Source organism: Macaca thibetana, chromosome 9, assembly GCF_024542745.1.
Source record: "Macaca thibetana thibetana isolate TM-01 chromosome 9, ASM2454274v1, whole genome shotgun sequence".
NCBI lineage: Eukaryota > Metazoa > Chordata > Mammalia > Primates > Cercopithecidae > Macaca > Macaca thibetana.
Window position 1 is genome coordinate 19,109,961 of NC_065586.1, and position 19,174 is coordinate 19,129,134.

General features: G+C 36.0%; 1 protein-coding gene across 3 annotated transcripts in view; it reads left to right on the forward strand.

Annotated features, from left to right (window-relative positions):
- Window positions 1-19,174, forward strand: part of MALRD1 (MAM and LDL receptor class A domain containing 1) — a 930,868-nt gene that overhangs the window by 373,425 nt on the left and 538,269 nt on the right. For all 3 annotated transcript variants that reach the window (XM_050804020.1, XM_050804022.1, XM_050804021.1), the window contains exon 14: window positions 7,927-8,047. In XM_050804020.1, coding sequence (XP_050659977.1) covers window positions 7,927-8,047 — 121 coding nt within the window. The remainder of the gene's footprint in view (window positions 1-7,926; window positions 8,048-19,174) is intronic.

Here is a 19,174-nt window from a genome sequence, read left to right on the forward strand (position 1 = left end):
GTTTTAGTCTCTGCTCTGCTTATTGTTTGCTAAATGACTGTGTAAATATTGTCTTTGAGCATCAAATTTCCTAATGTGTGAAAACCAGTGATGATAAAAGCAATACTCCAGGGGAGTCTGTATATTAAAGATGATATAGCTAAAATGGCAGCCATGAACATGGGCTCTGGAACCTTGGGTTCAAGTTAAAGTGTATGATCAGCTGGGTGCAGTGGCTCATGCCTGTAATCCCAGCACTTTGGGAGGCTGAGGTGGGAAGATCATGAGGTCAGGAGATTGAGACCATCCTGAGTAACATGGTGAAACCCCATCTCTACAAAAAATTCGCCGAGCGTGATGGCACGCACCTGTAGTCCCAGCTACTGGGGAGGCTGGAGCAGGAGAAGCACTTGAACCCAGGAGGTGGAAGTTGCCATGAGCCGAGATGGCGCCACTGCACTCCAGCCTGGGCAACAGAGTGAGACTCCATCTTAAAAAAACAAAGACAAAAAAGTGTATGATCACAGACAAGTTACCCAAGTCTTCTATGCCTCTTTCACTAGTAGGATGTGAGGATAATAGTTGGGGCTTTAAGGTCATCTCGTCCTCATTTCTGAACAAATTGAGATAAATATAGAAGTTAAACAGGTAGGGAATACATATTTTGGAGCAGATGGCTTTAGAATGTAGAGTCACTTGTTTAAAATAATGCTTGATCTTAGAATAAATAGAATTACCCAGAGAACAACTGACTGTGCTGGAGAAATATAGAGCTCATACTCTAGGAGAAGTCTCTTACCATTAGCCAGAGATAATATCAGAATGCATGCCTCCTGAGGACAGACTGGCTCCCAACAGGGGGTGTTGAATGGGAGAGGAGGATAAGTCGAGTTCCCCCAGGTTACTCTTCTAACTTCACAGTCAGCTAAATCTTCCTCCTGCTACAGAGTGAGGGATAAGTAACAGCAATGTTACTACAGGGAACTGCCTTCCCATGGAAGCAGGAAGAATAGGGAATAAGCATCAACTGTAATCAATTACTGTTCTCTACTTTATAGAGTTATTGTGAGGATTATATGGTGTATACTTGTAAAGCACGTGGAAGTGAATCTGGCATAGACACGGGATTTAGCTATTTTTATTGCCGTGGTTATTCCTTGGATATTGTCTGGAAATAGTAGACACTCAATAAATGTTAGTATTCTCTGTTTTAAAAAGGGAATTTCTGCTTGATCAGAACTCTAGGCTCAATCATTAAAGGCCTCTTCACTCAGTGACAGTCTCCAACTTCCCTTCTCAAAGATCAATTTATTCTATTCTCATATTTAATGGAAAAAGACATCGTGAATACTAGCAGCTCTTAATTGGGAAGCATTTGACGCAAAGGCTGGTCATGAAATCATTTTGGTGTCAATCTCCACTGCAAGGAGCAGGGCAACGAAATCAGAACAATTTGATCTTTTGCCTCCTGCATTTATATTCTATAGAAAATTGTTTTCATTCAGGTTGCTTTTAGTTAGAATGAAACTCACCAAGAAGATGGTTCAGAGTTTGTCATTAATTGACATATTGAGAAGAAAACAGAATGTCCTTTCTAGCAGTAGGTAATTTAGAAATATGAGTTGAAGCACATGCCATTTCTGTCTACAGCTGGAAGCTCTCATTGACCCATCACCATTACTGAAGAGTTTCAGTGAATGCAGTTTTTGTTTTCTGTTTAATGTTCTCCTTTTTGGATATAGTAATGATTTTGCTTTGCAGTGCAAATGGATACTATCCCTTATTATCTGGGGGGCATATTAACTAGTTTGTAGATGGGCAGTGGTTTGGTTAGATTCTGTGATTTTGTTGCAATGGATGTATGAGGGTTTCTAACCCAGCCCTGCTGTTCCCTCTCCCTTCATCCCCCTGCTGGTGGCTCAGTACCTTGTGTTGCTTTTTCTCTCCAATCAGCCTCAATGCTGAGTTCTTTCAAGGTCTCAGTCATGTTTAATTCAACCCAGAGAAGCTAAGATTTTTCCTCTGTGTCTCCCCACTTAATCCAGTTATGAGTTGGCTACAGCACATGTTTATTTTGGAAACTACAGATGAGTAAAAGAAAAATAAAAAAAAATTCCCTCAAATTTCACTCTCAAGAAGGCCATGACGGCCCTATAATATCTAATCAGCAATTTAGAAAATTAAATTTGGAAAGCAATAAGCTTTTTAAAAATGAGTTTAGAAGCAAAACCCAAGCTGCCCTGAACCACTGTGAGGCCTTTAGGCAGCTCCTTTCATGATAGGTTTGATTTGACAGTGCTGCCCCCAATCTCCCAGAGGGTATCATGTAATAAACACTCTCAGTGTTATGTTACCATTCTCAGCTCTAAGCTATTCACATTTCAAAACTCATCTGGCCCCAAAGACTTTAGATAAGGAACTGTGGACTTGTATTGACGTTCTGTTGTGAATTAGTCTGGATTTTATATACACACAATATAAATAAATAGATACACTGGCACAGATATATACATGGTACTATTCAATACACGATTATCGCATGTATTTACTATTAAATATTTCAAACTAGTAGTTAATACAGAGAGAAACAAATACTCAAATGCACCTCAGTATTAACTAATGTTAATATTTCATTTGCTTATAATGTTAAAGTTTGTTTGCTCATGAAGATACAACTTTTGTCTTCCTTGTATGTCTCTCCATCCCATTTCTTATCCTCTGGAAAAAAAAAAAGACGCTAATATGTTGGCTTTAACCTGATTTCTCTCAGTGTATTTTTAAAGATGTGAAAATATACATGAGGATTCTAGCTAAGTACAGTTCTACTTTGTTCTTTTATCAACAACAAATGAAAAAGATATTACACCTACAAATAGTTAATCTAGCTTTTTAAATATTCAAATATTTAAAGTTTGTCTTCTTGGAAATAGGCTAGGATTTAAGGTTAATAGCCTGAATCATTTAAGGATGACCTTAGTCATTGCCTAGTCATCAGTTCCATGTAACTGAGCTCTGAACATATTTATACAGTACAGTGTAACCCAGTCCAAATATTGGAAAGAAGAAAGACATCAAATCATGTGACCTCTGTGTTCCCTTTTAGCCATGAAATTCTGATTCAGTGTGGTTCTTTTGATGTCAGTTGTAGACAATATAACAGAATACATATTGCTTTGGGTTTCATAGGAAATCAACACCCCTAATTAGGTAGGGCATTCGCTCTTCTTGCTGGCAAAGAATTAGGTTTACTGTTTATTCTGTAAGAACAGCAAATTAATGACATTTCAATATTCCCTCCATTTCTTGTGAGAGTTTTATTGGAAAAATTTAGGCCAAAGAGTTAATAGTAATTTTCAAACCTGTTTTAACTTGGCCTGCTCACTTGCTATGTTCAGCTTTTCACATAAATATATTCTTTTAATATTTCTTTTCCCCCTAACTGCTGTGCTGTTTTCGTATCTCAAGGTGGCACTTTTTCTGAGTAGTCCATTGATTTCAAGTAGCTCTACTTGCTTCGAGCTTCCCATTAAAATGTAATTGTATCATATTTTAGATTTCGTTTTAAAATGACCCTTTTGTGAAATTTCCCACAATGATGGATACCATGTTCTGTCTTTATCGGAGTCAATGATATAAATCAATAACAATTTCCTGACATTATTTGATGATTCAGTGAAGGGTAAGATTCATAACACAAAAGTAAAAGGTGATCGAGTCTCCGTGAAGTTGCTGTGTCCTTGGCCTGCTTAATCTAGAGCTGCATGCAATCTCGTTTCTCCAGGCCGCCCTATTCTGCAGCATCCACTAAAGCCCAGTTATCTCTTTATTTCGTTAGAGAGACACAGGATGGTGTAATCATTAATGGCTCAGCTTACATATTTTTCTTACTTGACATGTGATGCTCAACCAATTACTTCTATAATATGTTTCTTTCACTTTAAAATAAGATGAAAATAGCATCATCTTCACAGGATTAAAGCAAGTGAATGTGACTGGCATGTAGTAAGTGCTAAATAAAAAATGACTGCTGCTCTTATTATTGATACCATCATCATCCTTCAAAAATTAATATATTCCTACTCCTCTCTACTCCTTCTTACTGTATTTCTATTTTCTCTTGGATTCATATTCATTTTTTGCTCCTGTTACTTTTTTGAAAACAAGATTTCTGTGTTAATTGTGTATTTTTCTGGAAAAGCACTTGAGTTTTATACTTATAAAAAGTAATCACTTGATTGTGAACATTTATGAATTTATGTGGTTCCTGAAAGCAAGAAATTGTTTTATTCTTAGGGGGAGTAATATAATTGAATAAAACAAAAATCAACAAGATCCCAAAAAATAGTTTTAGAAGAGAGAGTCATCTAATTTAATTTAAAATGTAAATTCTCCAATTACCTTGAGAATCTTATCAAATGAGGTTTTCACTCTTCCTCCATCCGTGGTTGAAACAGCTCTTCTGAGTGACCTCTTTCTCACTTACTGATTACCAGTTGATGCTGACTGTAGTTCCAAAAGGAAATTGGTCACAGCATTTTATATACACACACACATACATATATACACACACGCGTGTGTGTGTGTGTGGTTTTGTTAAAACCAGCAATAAAAAAAAAAGTAACAACCATGATGATTTTGAAGCCATGAAATGGTCATTATTTACAGGTATAATGTACATTTCTTGAAGGAAGTAATTGCTTGTATTTTAAAATTTGTATGATTTTAATTAATGGTAGAATTACAATTTCTAATTGTATAATTATGAATTTCATTATGTAGAAGTAAGCAAAATGTAGATGAACTAATATTACTTTTATTTGGCTTTTGAAGTTGGATTTATTCTTCCATTTTACTATGAATATCTAAAGGAACCTGGTGGTTCCCTTCAGGTAAAATAATGGAACTACATTTTAAAGAGTACCTCATCATTTTACTTCACCTCATCCCAGGGCCCACCCATTCCATTCAAATAATGTGAGCAGGTACCTTTTTAGGAGCATAGAGAAGTGCCTCAAACAGTCGCTTTTTTCCTCCAGTTTTCTTTGAGTAGCACAGACCTTCAAATATGATGGTCAACAAATGCTTGTCTAATGAGTCTGAAGAATTAAGCGTCTATTTTAATGGACATCAATGCAAGATGTATTATAATAACAAATTTAGAAAAACTCTTTCAAACGTAAAGCTGTCCAAAAAAATCACAATCACTTAATGGTATTAAACACAATATGTCTCTAAAGTTCAATACTTGTGTATGTTTTACCAAGATCCTTCTTCAAAACCTGTGTTATTTTCTGCCTCTGGCATGAAGGCTACGCTTCTTAGTTGGTTAAGATTCTACAGAAACCATCTCTAATCAGAATCTTAAAAATTATTATTATGTACATTACATTAAAATATCAAAAATTGCAAATAAAGCAACAGTCCCTGCTGACTATCCTCATCACCCACCATAGATTTTGTATTGAGTATTTATAGATAACAATTTATTTTTACTTCCAGTCCATTTTCTATTTACTTAACATGTATGAATGTACCACATATACTTGGAAATCTGAATGGTTGGATGTTTTCAGCTTAAGTAATATTATACTATAATATTTTTCTGTAACTTAATTTTTTACTCCAAAACACATGTTAAATTTCTTTCCATAATGACACATGTAGATAGATGTTATTTTTAACTTGTATAGTATTTCTCACTATTGATTGATTCACATGTAAGTTCTTTCCTGTCATTTGTCATCAAAACTAGCACTGAAATAAACATTCCTTCACGGGCCTTCATGTGTATACCTTTGAGTGTCTCTCTAGGATAAATGCTAAGAAATTAACTCAATTTTTATGGTCTATGCAATTTTTTTTAATAGATGCTATCTAGTTGCTATCCAATTGAGCTGTACCAACTCATGAAATTTTTCTCTCCATCTATTATCTGATTCATTTGTTGTTCTCTTAAAATCTTATACTCCTATAACACCCATCAACATTTTCTTTTATTATTATTATTATTATTGTACTTTAAGTTCTAGGATGTATGTGCACAACATGCAGTTTATTACATATGTATCCATGTGCCGTGTTGGTGTGCTGCACCCATTAACTCATCATTTACATTAGGTATATCTCCTAATGCTATCCCTCCTCCTCCCCCCACCCCACGACAGGCCCCGGTGTGTGTTGTTTCCCTTCCTGTGTCCAAGTGATCTTATTGTTCAGTTTTCACCTATGAGTGAGAATGTGTGGTGTTTGGTTTTCTGTCCTTGCGATAGTTTGCTGAGAATGATGGTTTCCTTCATCCGTGTCCCTACAAAGGACATGAACTCATCCTTTTTTATGGCCGCATAGTATTCCATGGTGTATGTATGCCACCTTTTCTTAATCCAGTCCATGATTGATGGACATTTGACACCCATCAACATTTTCTAAACACACCATGCACTTTCTTATCTCTGTGTTTTTGCTGAAATTGCTGCCTCAGTTTCTTGAGGTGAAATATTTTGCCCAACAAAATTTGGTATCATGGAGGCTATTACTTCTCCATCAAATCTTTTCCCAAACTCTCATTATTGGCAAAAAGAATGAATTGTCTTCTTTGAGTCTCCTAGTATCTTATACTTATTTCTTATACAGCATTTATGATGTAGTATAGTGAATGTATCATACCAAGTGTAAGAGAGAAAAAGTAATACCGTTTTCTCACTCATCACAAGGGGCATGACTGGAACCCCTATAACAAAAGACAGGTTAAAAGGAAAAAAAGTAACAAATTTATTAATATTTTATGTGACATAGGGGCCTTCAAAAACAAAGGCCCAAAGACCAGAGAAAACTCTCTATGTTTATGCTTAGGTTCAAAGATGAGTGGACACTCATGAAGAAATATAAATGGACAAAAAGAGTATTATCTCATTGTAATAAATTGGAGAGAACTGAGCAGAGATCTTTATTGGCCTCTCTGTGTAGTGTCTGTTTCATCCAGGTGTAGATAGGGTAGGACACCAGTTACATGAGGTTCTTATGACCTGTTTTGAGGAGAAGTAAGCCAGATAATTGCTTTATAGCTGGCTCTCACAAAGAAAAGAGAGGGGAAGTCAGAGAGTGACTCCAAGGTGCTATATTTTGGGATAGCATGTTCTGAGCCCTGGCACAAGTAAATTTAATGATCCTTGAGATTAGAGACCCTCCCTGATAAGATAGAGATGTACCTTCTGTCTGTGTCCTGGACTGGTGGTCCACTATATGGGTTCATAAGATTCCAGGCATAAGTTACTTCTTCCTTTCCCTCCTCTCTCTCTCTCTTTTCTTGGAATAACAACATAATAATAGGAGTAATTAACAAGAAAGAAAACAAATTAAATCAGACATTATTCAGAGTGTTGGAATAAATTAAACTTAAATAGATGTCTCTGAGTGCTTGAGCATATGAATATTATCAACCACTGTATATGTGGTTATTGATGTGTGCTTTACTACGTTGAGTACGTTTCTGTGTATGTATATAATATATATTATGTTTCTATGTATGTATATAATACTTAAATATTTTAATATGGAAATAAATCATTGCCTCCAGCACACTCATTACAAATGAATTCATATCTCAATTAAATTGAGTTGTAAGCCACACAGTTGACTGCTCCAAAGAGTTCATTATAAATGCATATGACTCTTAATGGCTCCAATGGGAAGAGATCCCTTCATTAATGATGAATGTTACCACTTTTAATTGAAACAAAGTTACCTTTGGCATTAAGGTTACATAAGATGCTGTCAAAGCCGTTATGGCTTTATAAATTTAAATTAGGATGTTCTGGTCAGAACAGGTTTCTAAAATTAGATTGGAAAATGGGACAGATGTAAATAGAGTTCCTCTACACAAAGAAATACGATTGTAAGACATTACTTTTGTGATGTGTTTTTAACAGTTTTATCTTTCTGTAATTATAGTTAATTTTGGAAGCTACTGTTTTTTCATCAAATGCTACTGTTGCTCTAGATGACATCAGTATATCCCAGGAATGTGAAATTTCCTATAAATCACTACCAAGGACCAGTACACAAAGCAAATGTAAGTTTTTCCTTGTCACTGTTGCTATTTTAAACATTGAATTAAGCTCTTCTCCATATCAAAATATAAAATATGTTAGAGTCACGAATACCTAATACAGCATGTGGATTATATCACCTGTTCTTGAAACCTAAGATATATATACATTTTTTAAATGGTAAACATCTGGTCTACCATAGTCTAGTCCTTAGCCCTGTCTTCTGGTAATACGGAAAATGTTCTATGCTTGCAGCTGAAATTATTACATCCAAATATTTAAATTATAAATGTTATGAAAAAATTATAATTGTTTTGCATGTTTTAAATACACTTTTTAAATATTCACATCTCCATTAATTTTATTCAGAACTTCAAATGAGCATGTAATAGTATTCATATTTAAGAATCACCCAGGAGTTCAAAAAAAACAAAAACGTTGTGTTTGGAAAAATGATGTAAGGCCAACCAAAAATTTAAAACTAGACCTTAAAATTCTGTGTTTCTATTCAAAATTTAGTATTTTCAAATCACAGATGGAGTTTGTCTAATTCTTTGACTAAATTTTTTGGAGAGAATATCAATTAAAGGCCAGAAATGTTGCCATAAAAATGAATCTCATATAGGCAACTATGTATTTTAAAACCTAATCATTATTTAGATTCTGGGATCAGTGTACACACTGAAAGAGTTTACAGTGTATCTTCGATTACTTTCTTTTCCCAGTACTAATTGATGTTTCTCTCTGACCACTCCTACCCTCAGATCTCAATGAATAAGTAGACAATATTAAAAAAAGTTTTCTGAAAAGTGTCACACTTTATTTTTCTTAATCTATATCTGTGGAAAGTATTTGCATGTGAAAATCAGACATAGTGTATATTCCTGAGTTATATTTACTTACACAACATACTTAGTGAGTGGAACAGTTGCATTCTTACAGGAGCTGAATGGGCTATCAAGAAAAATTTGGGGCACATGATTCTGGATTGAGATGAAGATTCAAGAATTTTTAATTAAAGGTCCTTTATTAAAGACATCTTTCATTCGAGAGATTGTATATTTCTGGGTACTAACTTATATTGGGTTAACGTGCATTTACTTTATTCAGAATGCGTGTTCTGCATGCATAATAGACCATTCTAAGCTCTGTGTGTGTGTTCATGCAAATATGTGTTCATGCAAGTGTGTGTTCATGCAAGTGTGTGTGTGCATGTGTGCACATGTATGCCTGTATGTCTGCGTATGTGTGTGTCCATGCATGTGTGCATGCATGTATGCATGTGTGTGCACGTGTGTGTGTGTATGATTCTGATAGACACTGAGGAGTGCAGAGCAGCAGATTTAATGATTTAAAGATTCACGAGTTCGGCCAAGCGCAGAGGCTCACACCTGTTATCCCAGCACTTTGGGAGGCTGATGTGGGCGGATCATGAGGTCAGGAGATCAAGACCGTCCTGGCTAACTTGGTGAAACCCCGTCTCTACTAAAAATACAAAAAACCAGCCAGGCGTGGCGGCGGGCGCCTGTAGTCCCAGCTACTTGGGAGGCTGAGGCAGGAGAATGGCGGGAACCCGGGAGGCGGAGCTTGCGGTGAGCCGAGATCGTACCACTACACTCCAGCCTGGGCGACAGAGCGAGGTTCTGTCTCAGGAAAAAAAACAAAAAACAAAAAACAAAACAAAACAAAACACTTCTACTAGTTTTTAAAGTTTAAGCAGGATTACCTTATTTTTGTTGTTTAATTAAAGATTTTCTTTCTCCGAATTAAATACCACATCACCAGAATCGCAATAGCTGAACGGCATTAAAGCTGACATTGAAGAGCATTCCCTTGTAATGTAGTACTTGGAAGTGTAGGGGAAGAAAGGTGTGACAAAAACCTTTCCTCACCCATCATAAGGGCCACAGCTGACACTCCCAGAATGAAAGACAGTTTAATAGGGGGAAAAGCATAACCAATTTGTTTATCAAAGTTTTACTTGACACAGGAGCCTTCAGAAATGAAGATGCAAAGACCCAGAGAAAACCATGTGTTTTCTTTTATTTTTTCATTTTTATTTGTTTTTCAGCCCCTTTTCCTAGTCAGAAAACTGTGTATTTTTCTGCTTAGTTTTGGTGAAGAACAACCAACCATTTTGAAATGTGACTGGATAAAAGGGTATGATCCAATGGTAACAGACTGAGCAGGGAAACTTAGCAAAGCCTCTGTGTTCAGAGTCTCCTTGACTCCTTTGTGTAGAATTTCCCACCCCTGGGAACAGGGAAGGACCCCTCTAGAATGAGGCTCTTGTTACCTAATTTCAGGCAAGATAAGCTAGATAATTTCTTTATGACCAGCGCTCACAAAGAAAGGTCAGGGAAGATCAGAGTGACCTTGCTCCTGGGGTACCTCCGGATCTCCTTCAGTTCAATGTACTTTGGGGTAGCCTTTCCTGAGCTCTTACCAAGACAAACGTGTGGTTAAAGGTTTTAAATCATTCCTAAAGTTAACCTTAGCTAAAGTTATTGAGACTACTTGATCTTGCTTATGGAGAGTTCTTTTTCATAAATTCACTCAGGATTCATGGATGCGTGCTTCTATGTGAACAGCAGATCAGTTGAATTGATTATATATCTAATTAGGACAAATTACACGAACGATTCCTGAAAGATCAATGGATGTACATAAACGAAAAAAAAGGGTTTCTTATTGTTTTTGCAAATATGTCCAGTAGACAATTATAGGATCTCATTTGTAGAATTCAGTATTAGTGATGGGCAGAAGTTTATGGAGAGAAACTGAAAGGAATATTTAAAAATGTGCCATGCTCCATTGACAGTAAATTGTTATGTGTATGGAGCAGAATGGCCAAAGATTTACCCAGATTACCCAGACCCTGTACAGGACTTGAAGCTTTTGAAATCTTTAATTGGCATAAAAATGGCCGCACCACTTCAAAGCAGTCTTCGAGCTGTAGTTTTCTGCTCACAGCTCACATGATGAAAATCGCAAGTACTACTTTGATTTCACCTTTAATCAAGCTGCTTCTCCTTCAGAATATTTAAAAGCTAGTGTTGATGAAACAATTATGCGTTCTGTTTATTTGTTAAGGGGAGAGAGCCTGTTTTACGCTCTTAATCTCAATTTTGAAGCCAGATTTGTGCCAGGTGAGGATGCAGGTTGTATTTCATTCAGGAAGATCCATGGTTTTCCACCTGAATGCCCAAAGGGAGCACATGAAACTAATTGCTGTGAGTGCATTACTGACTCCTTCGGCAAATATTTATATGTACAATTTACTCTCTGAATGTAAAGTGCATACTACTCAAGTGAGCATTGTTTGATGAAGACAGAACAGAGACCTCTTCCTGATGGAAATGACTTGCCAGTGAGAACAAACCAGATTTGCTTTAAGCTAGAGGCGATGAATGAAAACGTCCTGCTAACTTTCAGTTTTGCTGTGTCGGAGTATAACATTTGAAATAAATGCAGGATAGAGCTCAAAACACAGGAACAAGGATGTATCTAGCCAGTCATAGAAAAATAAGTACCACGATACCACTTATATGAGGTATCTACGTCGTCAAGTTTCTAGAATCAAAGAGTAAAATTGTGGGAACCAGGTTCTGGGAGGAGAGGAAGTGGAAAATTACTATTCAACAGGCATACATTTTCAGGCAAACAAGATGAATAGATGAATAAGATCTAGACATCTGCTGTATAACCTGGTACCTACAGTCAATAACAATGTATTGTACACTTAAAAATGTGTTAAGGAGGTAGATCTGGCTGAGTGTGGTGGGTCAAGCTGCTAATCCCCATACTTTGGGAGGCTGAGGTGGGTGGATCACTTGAGGCCAGGAGTTCAAGACCAGCCTAACCAACATCGCAAAACCCTCTCTCTACTAAAAACATAAAAATTAGCAGGGCATGGTGGCACATGTCTATAATCCCAGCTACTCAGGAGGGGCAGGTTGCAGTGAGCTGAGATCATACCCACTGCATTCCAGCCTGGGTGACAGAGTGAGACCCTGTCTGCCACCCCCCCCCATTAAAAAAAAGGTAGATCTCATATTTTCTTATCACAATATATGTATTATGAACATTTCTTTATTAAATTATTTTTAACATCATAGTATTCTTATTAAGCACTTGCTATTTCAGTACAACTAGCAGTAGAAGGCTTTATAATGCTTACGAATGTTATTTCAAATGATAGTGTACAAATAAATAGTTCTGTGGTCACAAAACTGTAGACCCTGGCTAGTTCTATATATTTTTCCACCTTTGAGAGTCTCCTTTCAGTTTGTCTTTTTCCAGGGCAATGCCTCCATTCTTTCTGCATTCTACTAAAACAATACTAAAACTATCGTAGCATCCCTGAAAAAGTAATACAGAAGAAGAAGAAAAAAAAGAAGGGTGTGTGTTGGTGGATAAGCTTTTCCGGAAGTATTTAAATAACTGTGCTATTGAACACAATAAAAAAGGCAAGAGGAAAAGCAAGAGAAGCATTCCATCTTATTGATTACCCATACCCGAGGTGTAAACCAAGGTGGTTTTGAGTCAGGACAATGGAGGAACACAGACATTTTCCGGAAGTGTGGTGGAGCAAAGAGTTGGAGAGACTCTTTCCTCTGCATTCAAAACATACATGAGAATGATGAGAACAATCAGGGCCATTGCTGAGTGCTAATACATTGGCAAGCAGCCATGCTCTGTGACCCACAAGAAACCTTATGCGCATCTTTTCTATATCAAGAGATTTGGTAAAGAAGAAAGTCTGATCATTTCCCTCAAGAAATGTAATCTGTTACAGAGATCTCAGAAATAAATCTGAACATAAAAGACCAATTAAGTTTTGATAAAGGCACCAAGAGGACACAACAGGGAAAAAACAGTCTCTTCAATAAATGGTGCCAGAAAATCTGGACGTTCCCATACGAAAGAATGAAATTGGACGTTTGTCTTACAGCATCCACTTAAATAAATTCAAAATGTAAGAAAGTCCTATATTTAAGACCTGAAATCATTAAATTCCTAGAAGAGAACATAGGGGAAAAACTCCTTGACATTGGGGTTGGCAATGATTTTTTAATATCACGCCAAATGCCCTTGCTACAAAAGCAGAAATATATAATGGGATTACCTCAAACTAAAAAGCTTCTGCACAGTAAAGGAAACACTCAGCAAAATAAAATAGCAACCTGCATATCGGGAAAAATATTTGCAAACCATATATCTGATAAGGGGTCAATATTCAAAATTTATGAAGATTTTATACAACTCAGAAATAGATATATAGATAAAAAATGGGCAAAGGCTCTGAATGGACGTTTCTCCACAGAAGTCATAAAAATAATCAGCTGGTATATGAACAGATATTCAACATTTCTTTGGCATTAATCATCAGGGAAATACAAATCCAAAACTCTTTTAGATACCTCCTCATATCAATTAGGATGGCTATAATAAAAAAAGGGTAACAAATTTTAGTAAGAGTGTGGAGAAAAGAGTACTCATATACTGTTGGTACAAATGTGAATTGTACAGCCATTATGGAATATGGTATGGAGGTTTCTAAAGAAATTGAAAATAAAACTACCCTATGATTTAGCAATCCCTCTTTTGGGTATATACCCAGAAGAAATGAAATTCCCACCTCAGAAAGCTATCTGCACTCCCATGTTTGCTGCAGGATTATTCTTGATAGCCAAGACATGAAAACAACCTAAGTGTCTGTTATGGACAGATAGATAAACTGTGGTATTTACAAAACAGTGGAAGATTATTCAGCCTTAAAAAAAAGAGATTCTGCCTTTTTTCGCATCCTGGGTGAATCTGGAGGAAATTATGCTAAGTGAAATAAGCCAAACACAGGAAGGAAAATATTACATGATCTCAATTATGAGTGGCATCTAAAAATTGTATACAGTTATAGATAATGAAACAGTGGTTATCAGAGGCAGGGGCCAAGAGAAAGAAATGGAGATATGTAGATCGGAGGATATGATGTAGCAGATATGGAGGAGAAATGTATCTAGGGATGGAATGTACAACATGAGGACTTCGGTTAATAATACTTTCCTGGATTTGAGTTTTCAGATTTGATAAATGAGTGAGTTTTAGCTACTCTTGCCACAAAATAAAAGAAAAAAAGGGGTAATTATGTGAGATAATGGATATTTAATTTGCCTCGCTGTAATAACCTCTATATGTATCTCATAACCTTATGCCATGTATGTTTGATATACACAATAAAATTTGTTTTAAAAATTAAGAAAAGAAGCTTAGTCTATGAGGGAAGAAATGTATCGGTTTAATAGTTTTGTAATGATTACTGGATTAGAGATGTAAACAAGTAGCTATTTTAAGTCTAGGAAGTTGGAGAATATATTCAATAGAAGGTATGTAAGTCCTCAGCAGGAATTTCTTAAGATGTTTTCTAGTTTTCTTGCTGTTTAAGAAGAGTGTCTATTGCAAGTTCTGCCAGGGATTAAAAGTTCTAGGCCTGTCTCTGATATACATTAAGACTGTTACCAAATGTACATGGTTTAAGAACCTTACCTATATAGTCTTTTAATCATCAAATATAAGAAATAGGTACTATTTTCCTCATTTTACAAACTTTCTTATCATTTAGTTTTCTTATCAGTTAGAATTCCATTTTAAACACAGTCTACCTCCAAAACCTATATTTCTTTTTTTTTTTTGAGATGGAGTCTCGCTCTGTTGCCCAGGCTGGAGTGCAGTGGCACAGTCTGGGCTCACGCCTCCCAGGTTCACACCATTCTCCTGCCTCAGCCTCCTGAGTAGCTGGGACTGCAGGTGCCCGCCACAACGGCCGGCTAATTTTTTTGTATTTTCAGTAGAGACGGGGTTTCACCGTGTTAGCCAGGATGGTCTCGATCTCCTGACCTCGTGATCTGCCCGCCTCAGCCTTCCAATGTCTAGAAGTTTAATGAATGAATGTCTTTAAAAAATAATACTTAATCCTTTGTCCTTAGTAATTATTTCTTTAGTTACATTACATTTTATAAATCTGAAATGTATTAAATAGCTTTTAATTCTTATAGTGCTTTTCAGGGACTTAAAAGATAATTTTTCAGACATAAAAGGAAAATAAAAGATCACTATTTGGATAATGGACCCACCCTAATATGGAATTGAATTAGAAAATTATCAAATGAGCTCCAGTTCTCTAAAGTCTTATTTTAAGTTCTTTTTTTTTTTTTTTGCCTGCTTTTTTTGAAAAAGCTAATTTTATACTGTGAATCTGTTTATTCATAGAAATGCTAATTCTTCATCCCATTTTTGTGAATGCTTTCATTAAAGATTCTGGCAATGAGTGGAGGTGAGGTAAAGACACAGTGAAGAATACGGAGAAATAGGAGTCTTTTTTTTTTTTTTTCTTGTCTTCTTTGCAGCAAAAAGGTTTGAAGGAAGCATGCAAAATTTAGGCTGCGATTCTAGCGTTGAAAAAACGAACATATCACTTTTCTTATAAAGACCTTAATTGCTTGAAAAAACAGGGGTTTCTTATGAGGAGGAAGAGGCAATGCCACTCTCAGGATTTCTGTTTATGAACTTAAATCCCCCTAAAAGGACCATTGCTATTCTTGAATTTCAAACATTTAATATTTTAATACTATTTACTTGAAGTTTTCTCACTTTCACAACCATGTTTAACACAATTTACTTTCTCTTTTACATGAGACTGATTATGGCCTACCTTAAACGGGTTATTAAGTTTGCTAAAAATTTAGATCTTCAGTGCCTTGAAATATCTTCAGATTTTATAGACAAAAATAGCAAGTATAAATTGTAACCAATTTTGGTAAATGAGAGAAAATGGATTTGTTCAAGAACTGTTTGGGATACATAGAGGTTAGGAAGTTTTGCAGAATTTTGATAGCCTTGGATAATTTAATTGAATGTTTCCATATTTATTTATATTATGATATAAAAGCACAATTACTTAAATTGTAACCTAGGTGGCCAGGTTTTCAAGGAGTCTCTTTCTCTCTGCCAGTTAAAACACCACACACTGACTATGATGTTAAATTGTCTCTGATATTTTAATCATAATAACTGAAGGACTGAAATACCTACATAGCATGACACATACAACATATTTCAACAAAACTTCTCTGAACCTTCAGAAACTCTAAGGGACAGGCTGCAGGGTGAATCACTGTTGGATACAATTTTTGTCTGGGCAGGGTGGAATTACAACGTATCAGAAAAGTTCAATGCCAAGAGTGGATTTTAGACCTGGACTCACGTTGCCATTTATGAGGAACTAGACAAATACTCTGTATGTTTTCATTTAAGGGAGTGTTTAACATGATGTGCACATCTTAGCTTGCAAGCCAAACTTGGCATCAGGACAAACCCTAAAAGGAGGCAGATTGGGAGTGAGCTCCAGAGAGCAGAGCCAGTACCTAGGTGTCTTCCCATAATTCCAGTGTTCTGAAAAGTCCATTTCTCCTGGACAGGTTATTTGATGTAGAGGCCAATCATAATGCCACCTTATCATTTTTGAAAACTTATCTTTATTTTTCTTATATCAAAATTGTTACTCTAAATTGTTTCTTTAGTATAGGTTATTGAAATACTATTTATAAGTTCCTATTTTTGTGAGCAAATACTTAGTTTCCTCAAGACTGAAATAAATAATGCTACTGATCAAGAATAATTGCATTACTCTGCACTGAGTCTTATGTTTTCTTTTATTACATAAATTCAGAGAGAAGGCTTGAATTTCCTATAGCAACTCTCTGCTCTATATTTTTTTGAAAAGTGTTTGTGTATGTATGTGTGTGTGTGTCTTAGTCTTTGAATTAGTACTATTTTTTCAGTGTATTTTCTGAAAAATGTTTCTGAGTAGGCCTTTTTGGCTAGAGTGGAGATATTTAATCTTAATTATAATATTAAAGGCTTTCTATGATGTGTCTCTCTGTATAATTACAAATTACTTTTAATTTAATAAGACCTGGGAAAATTAGCTGCTGTTTTCTATGTTCTATCTTATGTTCTTTTTCCATAGCCCTGAATACAAGGAAAAAAAGTCTCAAAATATGCATAAATATGCTAATTATTGAGTATCTTCCTTTTTTATTAAATGCATATTGGTAAATAAGTCCCTGTAGGGAAAAAGGCTATCTGGTTATTTTTCCTTAGTAGACTGGATTTCCATTCTCTTTTCATTGTCCTCAAGTTTAAAATCTTGACAACTATTTTCTAGTCAGACAAATCCCTCTAGACAGACGTCATTGTGAAAGACCCTAATGGGAGATTGTTTCTGGTGAAGGCTTGTCATTTCTGTGGCATAAAACCAAGAAGTGGAGAAAACGTCCATTCACCCTCATTTATGGAAGTCATTGATCACTGATAAAGAAAAGTGAAAAGTATTTCTATAGACAGGTAAAATCTGATAAATAACCCATGATATTTTGATCAATCTTAGTTGCAGATAATCATGTTGTTACATTAGGAGAATTCAGGATAGTAGTGAAAATAAGTGATTCTTCTTCCTCAGTTGAAAATTCTATTTAGAATAAAAGTCAGGCATTTAATAAGAAAGGCTTTTTCTGTGATTATTTAAGATTAAATTCCAATACATTAGATTATTAATGGTGACTATGGAGACTGGATTTTTTTTTCTGTGTCTTTACTTTGAGCTTGGATGGGATATTAATTTTTTGACAAGATCATTGTTCTTCTTCACTCTTAAAATTGTGTTAGAAGTATTAGCAGCTTTCCTTTTCTTTTTTTTGCTTATATGCTGAAACTATTCAGTTCTTCTCTTTTCTCCCATGCCACTACTCTTGTTGATTTTGTTTCCATTTTCAGGTTAGCAATGTGTGTGATAGGTAAAAGGGGGGCGTACAGAGCCTTCCCCATCTTACACCAAGTGTTCCAAGCATCCAAGCAGTTGATGTCTCCCTGCCTTGCAGAAACACACCACTGTAGGGAGTGAAATGTACATTGCTTCTGATGTGATAGAATTATCTCTTTGGAATATAGGTTTAAAGACACCTAAAAGACCACAGAATAATTTACTTAATTTATATAGTATAAATACTCACATGCTTACTTTTAAGCACTTACTTTATAGCTGACAGTGTTTGAAGTAAATTTGCATGCACAAGCTAATTTATAGCTCTGTAAAATAAGGTATAAAGAGGATTAATATTAGGGCCCTGCTTCCTAGCTGGGGAGAGACTGACACTTATAATAAGTGAATAAATTATGTACTATTTTTAGAAGGGATGTATGCTGTAGAGAAAAAATGAGGCAAGGAAAGGGCAATGGGGGAAGGCAAGGGAACTTTGCAATTTCCAAGAGAGTGGTCATAGTACATCTCAGTTACAAGGTGGCATTGAAACAAAGACTTGAGAAGGTGAGGAAACAAGCTTTGAGATATCTCTGGAAAGAGTGTTCTAAGAAGAAAGAAGGAACTAAGGGATTGGGACAGGAACACACCTGCTGAGTTTGAACAATTGCAAGGGGACCAGTGTGACTGGAAGAGGTTGATTAAAGAGAACAAGTATAGGATAATAAGGCTGAGGAAGAGCAGCCCACCTAGAGCAATGGTTCCCAACATTGGCTGTGTGTGAGAGGCACTTCGAGTTTTTTGCAGCAACATGGATTGAGTTGGAGGGCAGAATCCTAAGCAAATGAACACAGAAACGGAAACCAAATACCACATGTTCTCAATTGTAAGTGGCAACTAAAACATTGAGTGCACATGAACATAAATATGGACACAATAGACAATGGACTACTGGAGGGTGGACAGGTGGGTGGGTTTAAAAACTACCTGTTGGGTACTGTGCTTACTACCTGGGTTATGGGATCTGTACTCCAAACCTTGGCATCGTGCAGTATTCCCATGGAACAAATCTGCACATGTACTCACTGTATCTAAAATGAAAGTCGAAACGAAAAGTCTTGAGGCAGGGCTAATTAAATCACAATCTCTACGGTAGAATCCTGGCATTCATAATTTTTAAATTATGTGCAACCAAGGTTGAGGACCATTTCAGCTGAGGCCTTGTGGGTCATTGTAAGGACACTAGCTTTTAAATGAGACTGGGAGCATTTTGAACAGAAGACTTGCAAGATCTGACTTGCCACAATCACTGTGTTTGCTACATTGAAAAGGG